At 41.2% G+C, this 19,702-nt stretch overlaps 1 protein-coding gene across 17 annotated transcripts in view; it reads right to left on the bottom strand.

Moving 5' to 3' along the window:
- The window catches only part of AGAP1 (ArfGAP with GTPase domain, ankyrin repeat and PH domain 1), a 295,523-nt gene that overhangs the window by 165,146 nt on the left and 110,675 nt on the right, over window positions 1-19,702 (bottom strand). For all 17 annotated transcript variants that reach the window (XM_040703942.2, XM_004942493.5, XM_421880.8 and 14 more), the window contains one exon: window positions 6,551-6,678. In XM_040703942.2, the coding sequence (XP_040559876.1) occupies window positions 6,551-6,678 (128 nt within the window). The remainder of the gene's footprint in view (window positions 1-6,550; window positions 6,679-19,702) is intronic.

Here is a 19,702-nt window from a genome sequence, read left to right on the forward strand (position 1 = left end):
AAGCACAGTAAGAATTCTGGAGAATGTTACCTTTTTAGAATTTTCTCATCCTACAGGATCATTTTATACTTATTGCATTGATGTACAGTCTCACAGATTTTGAAGTGATTTGCTTTCCAGGAGTAAATCCTCAATGATAATACATTTTGGGCATTCCAGTCCACCCAGACACAACGATCCTATACAGGCTTCTTCCACCAAGTCCTGCTGGCAGTGTTTCCCTTCACACACACACACACCTACCTCCACTTGGCTTCCAACAGTCTGAATAAAACTCTGATGCTGTTTCAAAAGAAACCATGTTTTCACTGGAGTTGAGCACTGAATTTAGGACACATAGCAAAAAAGTATAATCCGCAGAATTTAGCATCCAAAGCCATAAAAATCAAGTTAGTGAATCAGAAGAACAGTCTTACACGTTGGGTTACGTGTGTCATAAGTATCAAACATAAACCCATCTGCTAACTGCAGGCAAACTGGCCAAATTTGTGGCAGTCGAAACCAATCAAGTAAGTACTCGAAAGCCCATAGGATGTTACACACCTTAGCATTACCTTTTCAATGAAGTCTTTCCACTAAGCTGCTCTCACGACATGAAGATACTCGAGAAATCAGTACAATGCCACTGCTCTGCATTGCAGCTTTAATCACAGACTTAGACAACCAGATGGACCTAGGTAGGGAAACTATTAGCCTCAGCAGAAATGTTTGTCTTCCCCATTCAGCTATCTTGGCTGATGGCTTTACTTTTCTGCCTGTAGCAAGGAAGCACACCCACCCACAAATGTGCCAGGCTTTCAGATGTACGCAATGCAACATGATCTTTTTTCTTCACCCAGCTTGAAGGTGGCCACTGAACTTGTACATGTTGTTGCAGAAAAGCCTGGGAGTCTTTCATTTCATGGATATGAAATCTCTAGGATGCATCTTGCCTGAATGGCCAATACTCCATTTACAGAATACCGCCAGCACGTATACACATATAATTCTTTATTACCACGTGAACCAATGCTGTAAGAACCTCAAGGTCAAGGCAACAAGCACAAACTTAGGAGATATTTGTCACTACACCATTACAAGACAAAAGCAACTCAGATGAATCTCACTCTGGTATCAATGTGTCCAATTCCATCAATTCAATGCAGTTACCTCAAAGGTAAATGCTGCCAATAGGGACCACAAGACTTTAAAAACCTGTAATGAGATTCCTGTTGATACCTTATTAGAAAAAAATAGAACGCTGTCCACAGTTCTGTGCTGAGAAAGGATTAAACCAACCCAAAAGGCACACTTTCATGAATGTATGTTAGCTTTTATTTATTTCAGCACCACCAGTAAACAAACCAGTGTATTTACCATGCATGCCAGGAGCTAATCTGTGACTTCCACTAGCAGAAGGCTGGACTTATCTTTGCATTTGCTAGGGGCATGTTCCTAACCAGCCAATTACACAAAGGCTGCAAAATATTCACCTTATAACTTGCATAAATCTGGCAGTGCCAAGTAATTCATAAAGCATACAGTAAAAACATCAGGCAAAACCAATGCATGACAGCAAAGGAAGAATAAAGCTGAACTTTTTCTTGTTATTAAATTACCCAAAAGGAATGGAATCAGTGTTTTTCTGCTCTCCAGATATAACAGAACACCCACCAAGAAAAAACACCCCAACTACTGCTTGAGGAGAACACGAAGGCAGCAGGTACTACGTCTAAAACAGATGAGATTGCCAGAGCTTCAGGGAGCCTAGAAGCAGCTGGAATAAAGCAAACCTTGATCAAAAGCAGAGATTCCATACTCTGTGACAGAACACTTTCAGTTCTGTTCTTGGGGAAAGGAAGGAAAAGTGCATTTCTGCAGAAATGCAGAAGCATCATGGAAAATTCCCTAGTCAGGACATTTTTTTCTCCGCACACTTGTGTACAGTGTTGTTCTTGAAAGTCCCATTATCTCTGTCTTATATCTGACAACACTATAGGTAGGAGTCCGATTTGTTCAAGGGATTCTGGTCATACACAGGCACACATCCAAAGATGGATTGAAGATGAAACTGTTTAGTCCTTGCCTCAGCAAAAGCCAGAAAGCTTTGATTGTGTTGCCATGGAATACAAATTTCACACTGGATTTCAAACCTACACCCAGATAAACGAGTGCTGAGATTTCAGTACCTCTAACCTCCACACTAAGACCAAATATGGGAAAACAATACAGTTTAACCACATCCTTTGGGATGTATTAGGACTTGTTAATCTAAGGAGCTTTTGCCTTTTCTTGTAATGAAAAGGCAGAGGAAAGATTAGATTTCTCCTGTCAGATCTATCAGATAGAGCTCAAGACTGGGTACCACGAGAATCTTAAGACAACTTGGCTAAAGTAAGCTGGCATATCCAAAAAAAAAGTCATCAGTGAAGCTACTAATGACTTTTAATTAACAAAATGTGACAACAGGCTTCAACACTGCAGTTGCAGCCACTGTTTTATGAACTAAAGGAAGATCAAGTCTGAGCCTGAAATTTAAAGTGACCTCAGAAAGGAAGAGATCAAAGCAGACTTTACAAAAACTAATAGGAATATGAATACGGTCTTGTGAGGACTAAGAAAGGAAGAAAAAGTGCACCACCGGATGAACTGAAATGTAACATCCAAGTCCTGCAGAGCACACTTCCTTGTACATGTGCACTGTGCACGTGAATGAAGGGCAATATATATACTTATCAACATATATATATAAAATGCTTATTTTAAATGTACATTAGAGATTACTTAAAACTAATCTTGCACATACAAAACATTATAATGTATGCTGCAATGGCACTAAATGCAATTTGCACTTCTCAATTTGATTGTGCAAACTATAACAAAACATTTCATCCCAAACGATCCCCACTGTAATTAAGATAATGGTGCCTTGTTATTTACTACTTACCACAATCAGGTCTCATATACAGTAAAATAATGGACGATTAAGTAGGCTGCACTTTTCTTGTAATAGTCTATTTTATGTGTTTAGACTGTTGCTGTAGAAAACCTTTTTGGAAGCACACATAAGTAATGCATCTTTCCGAATTTGTGGCTGGTAGCAAGCTCATGTACTAGCCATACCTGAGCTGCAGTTCAGCAGAACGTATGTAATATCCCATACCTTTCAGAGATGCAATGCTGATCTCCTGGGAAAGCCACACTGCTTCTCTGCACAGCAGTCTGCATGACTAAGGATGCTGGGGGGGACTACATGACCGCACTCAATTCTCAGCCAATATTTTAAAATTCAGAGCACGGAGAGTGTGGCATTTTAGGCCCCTCTCTGTCATGTACTACAGGCATGTGTGGAAAAGTGCTGGTACACATGGCAAGGACATGTTGCCATTTCAGTTCTCTCCCAGAGAACTTAAACAGGCAAAGTCCTTGAAATACAGAAACGTATCAAATGTCATGTGATTTTCAGATGGTTTTTCAACAAAGTAAACTATGCAAAGGGTACACGCACATCTTTGGGTAACCACTCAATGGGTTATCAGGTCACTTCACATGACAGTTTCTGATATACCTTGATCCTTGGTAGAATACACTGAAGACTAAATGTCTTCAATAAACAGCAGATCTTCCTTGCCTAACAACTCAGTCTAGTTCTTGAAGCATTCAGAAAGGCCAGAATATGAAAAATCATGAATGATAGCCTTGTATTTGAGAAAAAAAATATTTTGCATAAATTCAATACTGCCCTGAAAGCCCATGTATGGATGTGAATTGCTTACACCAAGGGTTATTGACCCTGGCTATCAAAAGCTTCCAGGTAAAACCCTCACCTTGGCAGTATAAAAAAAGCTAGAGAAGGAAAGGAAAAGCAGTACCTATTGCAAATACAAGCTGAGTTTTGTCATTGGGATAGGAAGCATCTCACATTCTCTGAGACAGCAGTCTGGAAATACGTATGTACCCAAGCATAGGCATACCTAAGAGTATTTTCTGGCCAGAAATCTGACCTAGATGCTCACCAACTAGGACTACTAACGTAAGTGTAGATACACATCCAAACATACAAGCTTTTCACAGTTTGAAAACAAAAACTACTGTGTGTAGAAGTCCTTGCATGGATTAAGCTTTAGCATTTACCCCAAGATCTGCTAAGGGCTAGCCTGGGTATAGTGACACTGTATTTTTTCTCCTCTGAAGCTTAAGCTCTTGAACGCAGAATCATCTGTGGAGTTTGAAGAAGTTAGATTGCTAAAGTAGTCCAACCAGAGAAGGAAAAACATCTTATCTGCAGTGATCTGTGTAACCACTACTTGTGGAGATCTTAACTCCTGTGGAGAATGCAATGACGGTGACTTCTAAAGACAGCATTTCTGACTGATGGTGGCAACCCTCACTGAAACATCATTATGTTCAAAGAGACGTTCTAAAGAACACAAGCCAATCCTCTTGTCAGGATCAGAGATTTCTGAGGATCAGGATCAGAGAATCAGAATTCTCCCCCAAATCACCTAGAACTTGGAACTGCATTTGTAATATTCTTTTAAGACCACGTTAGTACTCACCCTAAACAAGGTCCTACTGCCAGTAAGTGCTGCATCAAGACAATAGGATGCGAAGCAGGTTTATGGTCCAAGGCATGACACAGTCTCAGAAGACAGGCATCTCTGGGCACAGCTGCAATTACTTCTGTTAATTATGTCAACCAACAAATGTGGTAAAGAACATTATTTCAAGATTATAGGAATAGATTTTAGGGATCCTCATCACATAAGTTACCTTGATTGTCCCAAACAGTTCCTATTCCTAGCAAGAAGTTTGTTCTGTAAGTGAAATACTTGTCTAGAATTTGGTATTTGCTGCTATTGTTCAAACTGTCCTTGAGTAGGAAACTGCTAAGAACAGAGATATGTGATGTTCTTAACAAAACAAGCTTTATAAACAAGAAGGTCAATCACAACTGTTTTAAGAATATGTAGAACAGAAATGTGTTTTGCTAAAACTGGGTTGTAAAAAGCATCTCCTATCCTCCGTAGGATGTCTTGGAGAACTATAAGACAATCAGCAGAAAAAGAGGCCCTGATCAGATCCAAGAATAAGATCACAACTGGAAACTGTGCCATTCAAACACGCTGTATCACATTTCCATTACAGCAACTTTCCTCTTCGACCACTGAACAGGATGAGTGTCAGTACCAAAGATAATCTATACAGCATAATTCATCTTGGTCTAAAAGTATGAGCTTACAGAATTGTCCGGAGGAATTGGATCAGGAGAAAAGCATTTTACGCAGTGGGCTAATTCCAAGTGCTAAGGGAAATGACCTGGTCAGAAAGCGGCTGAATGTCACATACAGCAAGAAACAGAAGAAATTCTTCCATATGAGGAATATATTATTTCACCATGAAGTGCTAGAGTTCTTCAGAAGAGTTACAATCTGAGGCTGGTACTTGGGTTGAACATGGCACTGCGAAGAACTCTACAGCTAAACTGGCATCCACATCTGCAGAGTTAACTTGATGGTGGAGGCTTCCATTAGGGTACAAAAGGAGACCAGGAAAACCAGAACCTTCATCCAGTGGTATAAATATAAAAAGAGCGCTTCTAAAAGACACTGACATGGCAAATGAGGAAGAAAAATTCTCTCTCACACTATACTGGTTTTGCTAAAAAGCAGAAGGGTTATTAGAATGAAATGTGAAATGGGTTGCTCAAGACTGCTATGTAACCTCAGAAACATTACTGGCATTTAAGACTTAAAAATCTGCCAGGAATGATGGTGGGTGTCAGGGATTTCCAAGTGCCCCAGTGAAAATCAGGACACGAGGCCTTAGTTCTGGTCATACACCGGGTCTGTAAGTCCAACAATCAAGAGTGAAAGAGCACAATGAGAATGCAGAAGTCTTGTATATGATCAGTGGAACTTGTTTTTAATCACTCTGTGAATATACACAGATTATCAGTTGCCAGTAGAAAAAGTCACTGAGGGAGGATATCACAGCAGAAATACAGAAGTCAGTATTAACGTATGTGGGTAAAAATTGTGCACATTAAAAAAATTTTAGTATTAGCCAAATGTTTCCAAAAATACTGCACCTCTGGCATCAAGGCCAGCATATTTTCCTGCCATAAGTAAAGGCAGCTTTTGGTTCATTTTCCTCTATCTACAAGTCATTAGTGACATATACCACTAGGCCATTATGTGGAATCATTTCAATTGAGATTAACAGAGACAGGGCATTACAACTGCACACAGTGGTAATGGAAGTAAAATTCTAGTGCCAAGCACTGAGATAGACCAGGTACTATTGCTCATACAACTGAATGAGGCCAATAACCAAAAACACTGTGAGGTGATTTTAAGAAGCCATACAGCAAATCCTGCTACTGTGACAACTGGTCTGCTCAGAGCAGCAGGCTGCTGGGCATAATCAGTACTATGAAAAGTGGTTTAAAGCCAAAGTAAGTCACCACCACAGTTACACGAAACACAGTAAAGACAATGACATCACATACACCAGATGAAAAGCAATCTATTGGCTCATTCTTAAGGCAAGCACTGATTTTAGGCTGTACCTGGCTGATATGTACAGCAGAAACCTGGGCAGAACACACAGATGAGTGACTTGGAGAGTTCGGTAGGGATTTGCAGGGTCCAATTGAGAGCTGCTGTTTCTTCCTTGTTGCAACGATCTTCTGAGCAACTAAAAAACAAAACATACAGGCAGATAAGCTACAGACCACATTAAAAAACAAGATAAGTCAAAAATATGCAGAATATGCAAAACACAAAACAGAGTACAGCATAATTTCTCCCACTGTTAAAGGCTGCTTCAAAAACTAAGTGTAATACATTCAACGAAGATGACAGATGCCAGCTTTCTACCATATGCTCCACATAAGACAATAAATCTGTTCTCCAAGTGGATGAAAGTGCCCCAGCCCAACAGATGATCCCCACTAAGCCAGTAACACTGGAACAGAAGGGGAAAATTCAGGTGTGCAAGTTGCTAAAAATATTCCCAGGAATACACCCAAAACAGCCAGCTGGACAGCAACAAAACATAACAAAATGTTGGTGGGGAAGTTCAACCTCTGCAGTCGCATCACTAACATCAGCCTCTGACATCATGGGCCAAGGTAATAAAATAGGAGGCACTACTTTCAGAGTAGCCTCTCCATTTACAAAAAGAAGCTGTATTGTAATTTCAAGTTTGTGCAATTATTGTCATAAATATCTCCATCTACAGGTTAGCAGACTAGTTAAAAATACACACACATACACACATATATGTATATATTATTTTGTATGTGTATATATATATATATATATATATATATATATATAATGTATCTACCTATATATAAGGAAACAGAGCCCATCTGAAACACAGCAACATCCATACATCTCCTGCAGTTCTATCATTTTAAAAAGCCATACAATTTCAGATACTGCAGAATTTCAGTATGCTGGAGTCTACTGAAACTTCAGTTAACTCTAGGCACAGCTTAACTTTAAACCAAATACATAAATTAATGCAAACCCCAACTTTCAAACTCCATTGAGCATACAAACTCATGCTGGATTACATTAATACTTATTCCTTACTCTAAAAAAATATCAAGAAACTGCACTGAACCTCTGCAAAGGAGGCCACAGTCACTTGCTTTGTCTCTGCCAAACCAGGTCAGCTAGGCAGAACTGCAATGATTATTGGCATCTACTTAAGAAGTCACATAGAAACTTGCTGTGATTAAACTAACAGTCTTCAATCTGTATTATTCAGAGAGCATAAAAAGATAATTATGTAAATTCCTCGATACAGTGCAGAAGAGGCACAGATACTGTTTAGCAGCGTAAGCATACAATTTCTCCTTAAATGCAATTTTAATAACAAACCGGTCTGTGGCTTATGTTCTTCATGTAAATGAATGATGGCATGACCATGATTTAGTGAGAATACATTGTATAAAAAATGGCTTGTATGTAAGAAGCAGCAGCTTCATTACTTACATTCCACCTCCAATAGGCCCCTTATCATCCTGAAAGGATGATATCAATTAATTTATTTTCCCCTGCCATATTGATCATAACCTTCATCAGCTAATCATGTTTAAATTACAGAGGAATATCGTAGCACTCTGTCATTTCAGAACCATTGGTTTATCGACCTGGACTCTAGAAAGCCATATATTAAAATATTTTAAGCCACATTAGTGAATGTAGAGAGCAAACCTAAGGTCAGACTTCAACATACGCAAACGGATTTGTCTTCATCATGTTGTAAAGACCTAAATTAAGACCAAAACTGAATTAAAACCACACTACCTTCTCAGCAAAATCTTCCGTTCTCCATGGGTGGGGTAATCAGTCAAGGAAAACAGTCATTCATTTCCTGGGAGACTGAATATAGGTGTTTGCAGCATTGCATCAACTGACATAACGCAGTCCTGCCCAAACACCTCTCCAGGAATCCACCACAAAACATTCCCAAGGCAGTCTGAACTTACCTACTGAAATGGGTTACTTGAATGCTAGCTGAAGCACTACAAAAGCAGACACGATTTCATTAGCCCATTGCAGGGCCATCTGCACAGAAATGCAGGCTTTGACTGCCAAGGGGTGCTCCTGCTTCTTGGAGGAGGTGAGATACAGGAGGAAGACGGGATGTTCAGCTGCAGTGCTCAAACCCTAAGTGTTGTAAACACAACCGCAAAGGAGAAGCTCAACAATCAAGCCAAGATTTGTAATAAAGCAAAATGTCATCCAGATAAATATGTATATAGCTAGAAATGTGAAGGGTAAGCCACAAGGTAGCTGGAAATTCTACTCCAAAGATAACAGAGCAGCACCGAGGGCCAATGATCCTGTGAACTGCCAAAGTGGTAAAATTTCAGTGGAAGATCTAATGTTACCTCCTTAAAATTGGGTTACAAACTTTAAAAGAGACCATTCTTATCCTCAAATTTCACAGCCTTTCCCTCTGTCAGAAAGATGACATGCCCCCTAAGGGAACTCCCCATCGGAGCTGCCAAACCTTCCCAATTCCTCCTCCGTTTCGGCAACAAGCCCCACCAGAGCACGATCCTTCCCGCCTCTCCCCCTCCTTCATTAGGCGACCTGCTCTCCTTTCAGACACCAAGCAGTTTTTGCTTCTTTCATTGCAGTCATGGAGCTGTCACTCCATAATTAGACTGCATTCAATATTCAAGTGCTCGGGGCTACTTGCCCTTGGATATTAAGGGGATTCGAGCTTCTGAAGTACCTAAAGGAGTACCGTGACCCTTCAAAGTTTGCGACATATGAAAGATGTGACTGATCATCTGCGGGGCAATCGCTGGACTGTCAAAAGACCCACTGTGCTCTTTCTAAAGCTACCTTGAGAGAAGAGATGAAACCTAAATCTTGCCTATCAGAAGTCAATAAAAGGGGTTCAGCGTATCTCTCCTCAGCAGTGCTGCTGCAAAATCACATTTTCTACACCTTCTATTCCAGAGAAAAAAGCCCTGAAATACACAAAACTTAAAATGGCTGGCAGTAAAAACCCCACGGACCTGCTAACTCCTGCTGCTGAGATCTTCAGACGCAGTAGTTAGGGAGGAAAAACACACAGTTAAATGGTTGTGTAGCGAAAGAAAAATACGCCATAATTATAAGAACACCAGAGACCAGCTACGCTTCTTGTTCAGCCCCCAAGCCTGTTCCTGTTATTACATCTCTGTTATGTCTCAAAGCAACAACTCGTTAACCACTCTGCATTAGGAAAAATCCTTTAACCAGCACATCCAGGTTCACACTGGAGTTAGGAGCATCTCTGTCAAAGTCTTCCTACGTCAGCATGAATTTTGTCTTCCCAACAGCAGCAGCAGCAACAAAACAGCTCAGATGACTGAGCGGCTGTGTGGGACCTCTGCTGACAAACATACATCAGTAAGTACTGCTCTTCAGGTATGCCTGTTGTAAACTGTGATACATGCAAATCCTTCGGTATTTCTGTTAGTAAAAGCTAGCCAGTGTATTTCATTGGCCAATTTGAGACTACTCAGAGTCAAAAGCTGTAGATTAATATTTAAGTGTTTGAAATTCAAACATCAGTCCAGAGAAAGCCATGCAAGCAAAGTAAGTGCTGTTCCATAAAGTGAACAAAGAAAGGAAAGCAGAAATACTTTAGTCCTGGAGATATCAGGTGTCATCTCATCCAGAAGATTATCCCCCGTGCTTCTGAATTTAATACAAATATATTTGCTAAGGTATGCTTCTACAACAGATGAACGCCAACTTGCAAGTATCAAAAATAATCAAGAGACAAATATTTTAGCTATTCTAGAAATAAAAAAACAACCATCAACTGCATTCTCTCTGCTTTCACGTTCAAACTAACAGAGATCTTTACTGTAAGCCATCTACATAAAGGTATAAAGCAAATACGATTTATTTCCAAAGTTAGGAACTCTTCTGAAGATAAATGGAGATATGCCAAGAATATTTAGAGGTATAAACCAGGCAAATTTATGTTTAGCAAATATTTGGTCTTTGGGAAAGATTGATGCCTCTTTGTTGTACATGCAAATTTAATTTCACAAACTAGAATGATGAGAAAATATATTTTGCTTTAAGGTCTCATTAATCAGAAGCACGTGAAATTCCTCATCTGGAAGACGAATAAAACGTGCAAGTTGGGATAGTAAGCTCTTCACCTGAATGTCTCTTCTTCCCCGCCTGACCCAGCTCACCACAACAAAACCGATCTCCCACCCCCTGCCACTTTCATCTTAATATGACTTTTTGTTAAGCAAACTGCTGTTTGCATGCAGCTGCCCCTAACTCGATTCCCTCTGTATTGGAAGGACAGCAAAGCAAAGTGGGAAGGCTTGGTGGTCTAGCAGCCTGAAAGTGGCCTTGCAGCGCTTGCATGCCCTTGTAATGCTTCCCATGGCTTGGCAGATCTGTATGCAAACCACCACAGTTCCTTCACAGACCCATTCAGTTAACTGTTGGCAGCGAAAACCTGTGCCGATTTCCACAGATGAAAAACAAAGCTTTCCTATTCCCCTCTCAGCAGTATGGAGGAAGATGGGCTGCCTTTCCCTAAGTCTGAACGCGCTCGAGGTGGGGATATCAGGTCAACCCTCTCCCCGAAACCAAGAACAAGGCCTCCCTAATGAACCAACTCCTCATTGTGTGCAATTTCAGAGCTAATCACCATTAGAAACGCTGTTGCCGGAGTAACTGACCTGACAGAGTTGTCTTTCAGCAGTTCAAAGGGCTGTTCATATGTCAACTTCTCGTGCAGAAGCATCGGGCTGCTTTGGCAGAGGCAGCTGGGTCTCTAAAATCTCATTAGCACAGCTTCATTCAAGCCTGTTCTCTGACAAGAAAGTCAGAGGCCTGAGGGGAAAACGCTCCTTCCAAGAAGTTCGAGATGCAAGGTAAGGCTGTCTCATCTGGCTCCACCTTCCCAAACCTGAAATCCAAAGGTAGCTCCGTGCTGTACAACGGGCTCATTTAGGGAAATCTCATCTTGCCTGAGAAATGCTTCCCCTGTTTTTCAGGCAGGTCCTGGAAAACGTCCAGAGTGACCAACAACTTCATCACTGCTCTCCTTCCCCAGAGGCGATGAATAGAGTTACCGCTGCGCCTTTTACACTGCTTTTCACTGAGGAACGCTCCAAATAATGGCAGGGCATACAATCCCTCTGAAATTTGGTGATACTCCTCATTTATTACTGCTAAGAGAGCAGCACGGCTTTAAAGGAGATGAAAACAGCCTTCCTGAATTACCACTAATTTAAATAAAAATTGGTTTCCCATAAAATCACATCCAAGACTATTTATTTTTCACTGCATCCGAGTAAGAGAAAACACTGGACTCAGTTGAGACCTGAACGGCGCTAAAGACATGCACTAAATTTTGTTCCACTTACAGAAAAACCAGCTTTCAGCTGAAGCTGCAACGCTCATGGATGGCTGAAAAACAACAGAAGGGACAAAATCACCAATGTTTTTTTTTTTTTTTTCCCTCTAACTACTGGGAAAAAACAAGTTTACACAAAGATTACCTCCATCTTAGTGCAATCCCTCCCCTGCACGCACACATCCATGGATCACTCGGAATGGCACACCACAATGCCTTGGCAGAAAGCCTCTGCTCAGCTCACACCACCCAGTAACCATTTGTAGCCTCATCTCATCGGCTTCATCCTGCTACCAAAACCTTGCCACGTAAGCCCAGATCACTGCTGTAAGTGATGCATCAACAAACTCACATTTCATCAGATGAACAAAAATGATCTGCTTCTGCCCACAAGTCCTGCTGATGACAGCTTACTTGTTTCACATGAAAAACTCTGCTTGAGAAAAGCACGCTGTGGGAAGTCAAGGTACCTAGCAGCATACCTCCTTAGAGCACTGTATTTTAGTTTAGTATTCCATGTTTGTAATAACTGTCTTCAATAAAAATAAATGTATTCCACAATAACAGGACAGCAGTAATAGCTGTAAGAGCAAGCACTAACCACAAATGCTTTTCAATGGGAAGCATTAATGTAAGCATCCACTTTTACAGCCGTTGGGCCTGTTATTGTAAAATCTTCAATTTATGGACTAGATAACTTTCATACTTTCTTCTTCTTTCTTCTGAAAGGAGAGCTTGGCACATATCACGTACCGGCTGTAGCACAGAAACAAGTGTCGGTCTCCTAAACTACCTGGGATTTGATGTAACAATTATGCAAACAGCCCAGGTGCAAGACCTTTCATTTGGATTTGCTGAGCCTCACGAGCTTCTCCTGGGCCCACTGCTCAGCCTGTCTAGGTCTCTCTGGATGACATCCCATCCCTCAGGCATGCTGACCTCACCCAACAACTTGGTGTCATCCACAGAATTGCAGAGGGTGCACTCGATCCCACTGCCAAAGTCACTGATAAAGATACTAAAGAGCACTGACCTCTGGGGGACACCACTTGTCACTGATCTCCATCCAGACATGGAGTCGTTGACCAACGCTTTCTGGGCACAATCTCACAACCAGTTCCTCGTCCACTGAGCAGTTCGCCCATCAAATCCATATCTTTCCAATTTGGAGAGAAGGACGTTGTAGGGGACCATGTCAAAGGCCTTACTGAAGTCCAGGTAGATGGCCTCAGTGGTCTTCCCTTGTCCTCTAATGCAGTTATGCCATCACAGAAGGCCACCAGTTTGGTCAGGCAGGTCATGCCCTTGGTGAAGCCATGTGGGTTATCCCATATCATCTCCCTCTCTTCCGTGTGCCTTAGCATAGCTTCCAAGAGGACCTACTCCGTGATCTTCCCTGGCCCTGAGGTGAGGCTGACAGGGCAGCTGTTCCCCGGGACATCCTTTCTATCTTAAAAATGCATGCAATATTGCCTTTTTTCCCAGTCACCAGGTACTTTACCTGTCTGCCGTGACTTTTCAAACATCACTGAGTGTGTCTGACCACCCACATCACAGAGGTATGGGTGTACTCACCTGTCTAGTACCAAAGCCGTAAGATAAAGCACAGTGATCTGCATTCACCAAGAAACTTCAGTCACAGTAATTCCAACTGCCGAAATAGCTCAAAAGCCAGTGCCTCAGCACCCCACAGAGCTCTATGTGCAGCCTAAACTCATCCTCCACACCTCAACCATAAGAAATCATGCAATAAGGAGCTAGAAAACAAGGTGGAGCTGAGCAAGGCTCTTCCGAAATGACACAAACATAGGGGAACATCACAAAGCTGAAAGTTTCACTGCATGTATTACGCTGGCTCCTCAAGAGATCTGAAGGTTGGAACTTACTACACACAAGCACAACTCTCACCCTACTCAAATGATCTTGCAACTGCAGATTCAAATAGCTTTCAGGGCTATTTCATAATGCAAGTGAACAGGATGCATACATACAACCACATGAACTCTAAACTACGAAACACTGTTTCAGTTATAATTAAGCTCCACTATAATGGGTGAGTTTAGTGCTAATTTTTATGCAATATTTTAAACCAAATTCCCATTAAAATAAACATAAAATTGCAATTTAATGCTACCTTTGATATTTCTGTGATACTTTCACTGAAATTCATGTTTCCACTTCGGCTCTCAGAGTAACCGCTCTTGTTTTATAAGGTATAAAAACACAGTCACATAAACAAGGCTCAGCATTTAATACCTCTAATCAATACCAATACATACACCTTTCATTTACACAGGTAACTATGATTCACACCGCATCTCTCTTATTCCTAACTTTGATGCAAATCTCTGTCTCTCAAGATTAGGTAAGCAAATATGCCAATAAATCTGCTAGACAATCTGGAAAGCATCTGGCATCTAACGAAATTAAAAAATACACTTAAGTTTTACTCACTACACAAACTGTGTTGCAAGCAGAAGCATATGGCTTGAAGATTTATTAAGACAAACACAAATACGACCTTTTGCCTTAAATTTGTCGCTTCCAAAGTTAAGTATATCGTTACTAAGATGGCTGCTAAACTCTCAGATGAAGTAACAGCTTACCAAAATCATTGCCACCGGTCCAAGATTAGACACAGAGCCATATACTCCATACCAAAGGCTAACGACTTTATTTGCTTTGTGGCTATTATGCACATTCAGCTGTCAAAGTCAGTAGTCCCGAGCAGAGGCATCACTGCAGCACGTAACATCAATCTCACGACGCATGCCTTTGCACTTTGCCCCCCGCACCCCTTGGCACTTCAATCATTTGATAACTGTTACAATAAGGTTGTATTAAAAATTTAAAGTGCCCTACTTAACGCAATTTACCTCCACAGGTCCATTTCCAGGGAATGAATTCGAATGATATAAACGTCGAACACCCCATCAGATTTATTGCGCCGAAGAATATTTCTCTTGATACAGATCTGACGAGTGAAGGCTAATGACTTTAGTTTTATTACTTTCTAAGCACTTAATGGGAAAATTTAGACATTTTCACAAGACTAAGCTTCGGCAAGAACGGTACATTTACAGAGTGACAGCACAGAAGCATGCTGTGCCATCCCTAAAGACGGCCCGCTCAATGGCATCGTTAATAGAGATTAACGTGAAGTATTTATCCAGATGCTCCCCGCCCAGCAGTTAGGGCTGTGTGCCCCTCTGCTGACCAGAGGGGGTCCATCAGCCTCTGACACTACTGACTGCAGCCACATCTTCATGGCCAAAAGGCGTGATCCCATAGAGGATACACTCTGGGAGAAGACAAGTGATTTCAAGTTCAGACTGTAAAATAAGGAACAAACAGTACTTCTGTATGTGCAAATTAATCAGTTCCTACAGGCAGCTACGCAAGTTATCTAAGCACTGGCAAATAGTTAAAAACAGCAACAAAAAAACATCCAGCCTTTCACCTCTCCCTTACAACCACACTTTTCATAAACATGAAGAGTGCTTACAAAATACCACGCAGCAAAGAGTTTTGTTTGTCCAAAATGGCATCTTTTTATTTATTTATTTTTAATTGAAAGACAGCTGGGAGTCCTCAGATTTCAATTAATGTCTAGATACTTATCCAATCAGTCACCAAGTGCTATAAATTTCCTGTATTTCTCATTAGTTGTGCTATTGCTCAGCTTAAATATAAATATACATTTCTGTGAGACTGTAAATTGTGAAGCCTAAGACACAAGCAACCGTACCAGCCATCAAAAAAGACATAAATGATGGGAGCAAGTCAATTGTACGTATGCTAAACCGAAGCTGATTTACTTCTCAGTTATTATTATCTTTTCAATACAGAAGTATCACCAACAGAGGCATCACTTGCATGCTCCCAGCTCCTGGAGCTTGCGTAGACAGACTTGAAGCCAGTAATGATCTGTGTCTTTACTAATATTTACAAGTTTTATGCCCCAAATCCAATCTTCTATGGAAAAATTTTTTCAGCATCTGCCAATAACATTCCTTCATTAACTACAGATAGGCAAGGGGCTTTGAAGCTCTATGTTCGGAATGGTTTTTGTAGCAATGAAAACCATTTTCAGCCTATCCAAAGGGCACAGCCCAGAAGGCACTGAACAGAGCAGCCTCCTGTGTGCCCAGATCTCCAGGTCTGCTACACGGACACTGAAAAGAACACACCTGCATGTTTATTAGCAAAATGCTGTTGGTGTAAGGAAAGGACACAAAGGAGTTTGATAGCGGCAAACAGCATTCATGTATGGAACATTCTTTTAGCACTGCGCTGTCAGTGAATCATAGAATCACCAAGGCTGGAAACGACCTCCAAGGTCACCCAGTCCAACTGTCCACCTACAACCAATATTTCACCACTAATCCACGCCCCTCAGAACAACAGCTAAACCCTCCTTGAGCACATTCTGTCCCAAGAATCCAGGTGTCACTGAAGAGCAGGACGACGAGTCTCCTCCTGCAGCACCACAGACTTGCCACTGCAAGCTATCTCATCAAATCAAACACTAGTTTCAAGCCTAAAGCTAGAGGCAAGCAGTTTTGAGAATTCTCTTTCTGGGCAATGAGAAAAAAACATGTAGCTTTATTATTTGGCAGCAGTGCTGGTGCTCTCTGGCACAGGAAGGAGTTCAGAAAGGCTAATGCCACAATCATTGTGCCTTACTACATACACACACCACCCCCGTGTATTCATTCAGGCTTTTAAATTCTGACTACACATGTGCTCAGCCCAGAGAAGCAAAGTTTCAATAGGATTTGCATATGCATACGGATTAGTTGAAAGGGAATGATTTGCAATGCATTTCAGAAATGGCCTTTGAAGAACAATCTATGCTAATAACAAACGCTGAAGTTTAAAATGTTTGCTACACAACAGAAAACACTACAAAGGGATGTTGATTACACAAGTTTGAAATGTTTGATTGCTCTGACAAAATCATCCCTTTATCACAAGAGGAAAAAAAACGTACTATCGCTACAATAAATGCTACTAAGTGAGATAAATATACAAGCTGGGATAGACAAAAGCTATAGAGCTAAGAGCCATATTAATGCAGTATTGGCATTTTGACAGGTTTTTGTGGTTTTGCAACTGAGACGAAAGCGTGCTACACGCTAGGAACAACAACTACATCAGAGCAACAGTGGTGCTTTGGGAGATCTCAGCAGCCTGCCCAGCCGTGGTGCTGCCTGCTGCCTTTGCTCACAGAGCTGACAGTTCTGCCCTGGGCACCGCTGGCGTTCCCAGGTGTCCTGTGGGTGTACTGCATCAGAGTCATTGCGTACCAACACATCTAAATCCACCAAATTTAAAACTAACGACCAAGGTACTGAGTCAAGCTGTAAAGAACACCAGGTGTGAGATGGCAGAAAAGGTGTTAACACACTGCCTTAAAATTCGTCAGTACAAATCTAAGGAAAAGTAGCAGTTGATCACTATCAGATTAGAAATGATGGTTAACAAAAACGGAGAGCAGAAGATGCCGTACTTTCTTTGGATGTGCTTATAGAATGCAATCCCTACCTCTGAACAACAGCATTCCTGCAGATTAACCCACATCAGCACACTTAACTGAAATGTAAGTTGCAGCTGGAATACAGACATGACTGACACACACACAGTAGTTTTTGAACATGTGCTGGAGAACAAATTAACATGGAGGGAGACAAGAACAAAAGCCCAATTTATGCATGGAACTGAATGGATAAGCAAATGAGACAGAACATACCCAGGAACACAACAGCAAAGATCGAAGTGCTCAGCTGTAGCAGACGCAACAAAAGAGGAATTTTCCAACTTTCTCCTCCTTTCAGCATTTGCATTCATGTCAGTGGTTGGTGTTAATGGAAAACAGCCCTGCTCTGTTTGCAGACGTTACACGAACCACCTCGTACCATTTTATATCTCAAATAAAATTTACATGAACCTATAAAACACACTGTTTATGCCTCTCACCCTCGGGTCTATTGCCAATAAAAGGCAATTGACCACCAAACAACCATCATGCTTCCTGCCCCAGAACTTCTTCTCATATTTGCATTAAAGTATATAAAACTACTGGACCAATCCTCAATCTTCAGTAATAGAAACCCTGTTCTTTCATACCTTAATGAAATATACCAACATTGTTTCCATTTAGAGAAGAATTATCTTGCGGTGAACTAAGTCCATTTATTCTACTCTTCAGGAGATGCAGAAGCTGTCACCTGCTGCACAACATCCTAACTCTGCATCACCACAGCATTCAAGGCTTCAAGTAACATGCCTTACTGTATGTATTTCAAATCACGAGTTAAAAAAAGCCATGTGTATGTGCCCAATAAAATTAAGCACATGAGAAGTTTTTCAGAGATTGCTGTTTACTCCACGGAACCTAACATGACACACTGCAGCTAAAAACTACTCTTCTCTGGAACTTTATTAGCAATACAAATTACAGTTGCGCTGTTGAACTGTGAAGTCCTATTTCTGTGAGAGGATAAAAGAATCCCACGATGCCGTTGTCATTTCTAAATCAGGATGCACACGAGGTGTGCTGTGAGTTGAAATGAAGGACTGAAGTTTGGAGACTTTGAACAGTAAGAGTTTAAATTTCACTGATTTAAGAGTAAGCCTACAAACATTGCTCAGCAATAGCAGAAACGAGGCTGATGGCACAACAAGGCTCCCGCTGTTCTGCAAACAGTGAGCACACGTGAAAACAAGGAAAAACCTCAAAGTTTTAATAGGCTGATCCAGTCCACCTTCGTCAAGTCCAACTAATGAGTAATCAGAGCTGCTTGTCACTTGTGATGCCGAGCCGCAGCCATAAGCACTCTGCAGAAAGGTCACAGCTGTACGTCACTGAAATCAGAGTAATTACAGAAGCCAGAGGACCTGCTCCCAAGCTCTGCACAGCACTTTGGGTGCACACAGCTTCAGCCTCTGACTTCAGAACTGAAGCACCCCCAGGGCCATATCGAGTGTACGAGCGAATACTGCCTCTTCCTAAAGATCTGTCGGTCTCATAGGAGTGAGGCTTTACTTACTTCCCATTAGACTGATTAGCGTTTCTTAATGAAAATACATCCATAAAAACCAACTTGTTAATGCTGATCACAAGCGACAGCCGTTCCCTGTAACCCAGGCCTACAAGGATTAATTTGTCATCTTCCATCCCGTAATGGAGAATTTCTACTTCAAGGTACACCTTCCAGGCACAGCTGTTCCACAAACAGTGCAAACACTAGTTGGTAGCAGAATACCCCAAGCACAGGACTTGGAAATGAAATACCTGATATAAGATTAGGTTAATTTGCAGGGAAAATAGGTAACAAAAGGCTGCACAATACCAATAACACCAATAATGGTACAAATATTGAAGTAGCACTGGCCTGTTTCAGACTACATGGCATAGTATGACTAATTCCTGCCCCATATTAAGAGATTTGGGAGTTATAATGCAAGTGAGACTAACTGGTAGATTGCCAGCATCTTGTGGTGTTGTAGTAGTAAGACAAACCAAAGGGAAAGATCCCCACATGGAAACTTTATGCTAAAAAGGAACTGTTTTCCACTTTCACCACTCACATGTGGATAAATAGAAACTGCTAAGCTTCAGTAACAGGCTCAATATTGAACTGAAATTACATCTGCCTTTCCCTCTGTGACATAAGAGAGCTGCATAGCACATAATTAAATGGGTCAAAAAAGGCTGAACGTGAACCAGGGAAAGCCATGTAATTATGAATACATCATGAACAAAAATAAAAGCAATTCTTATGCATTAATGGTACATCAAGCTAATTCA

Source organism: Gallus gallus, chromosome 7, assembly GCF_016699485.2.
Source record: "Gallus gallus isolate bGalGal1 chromosome 7, bGalGal1.mat.broiler.GRCg7b, whole genome shotgun sequence".
Lineage (NCBI taxonomy): Eukaryota > Metazoa > Chordata > Aves > Galliformes > Phasianidae > Gallus > Gallus gallus.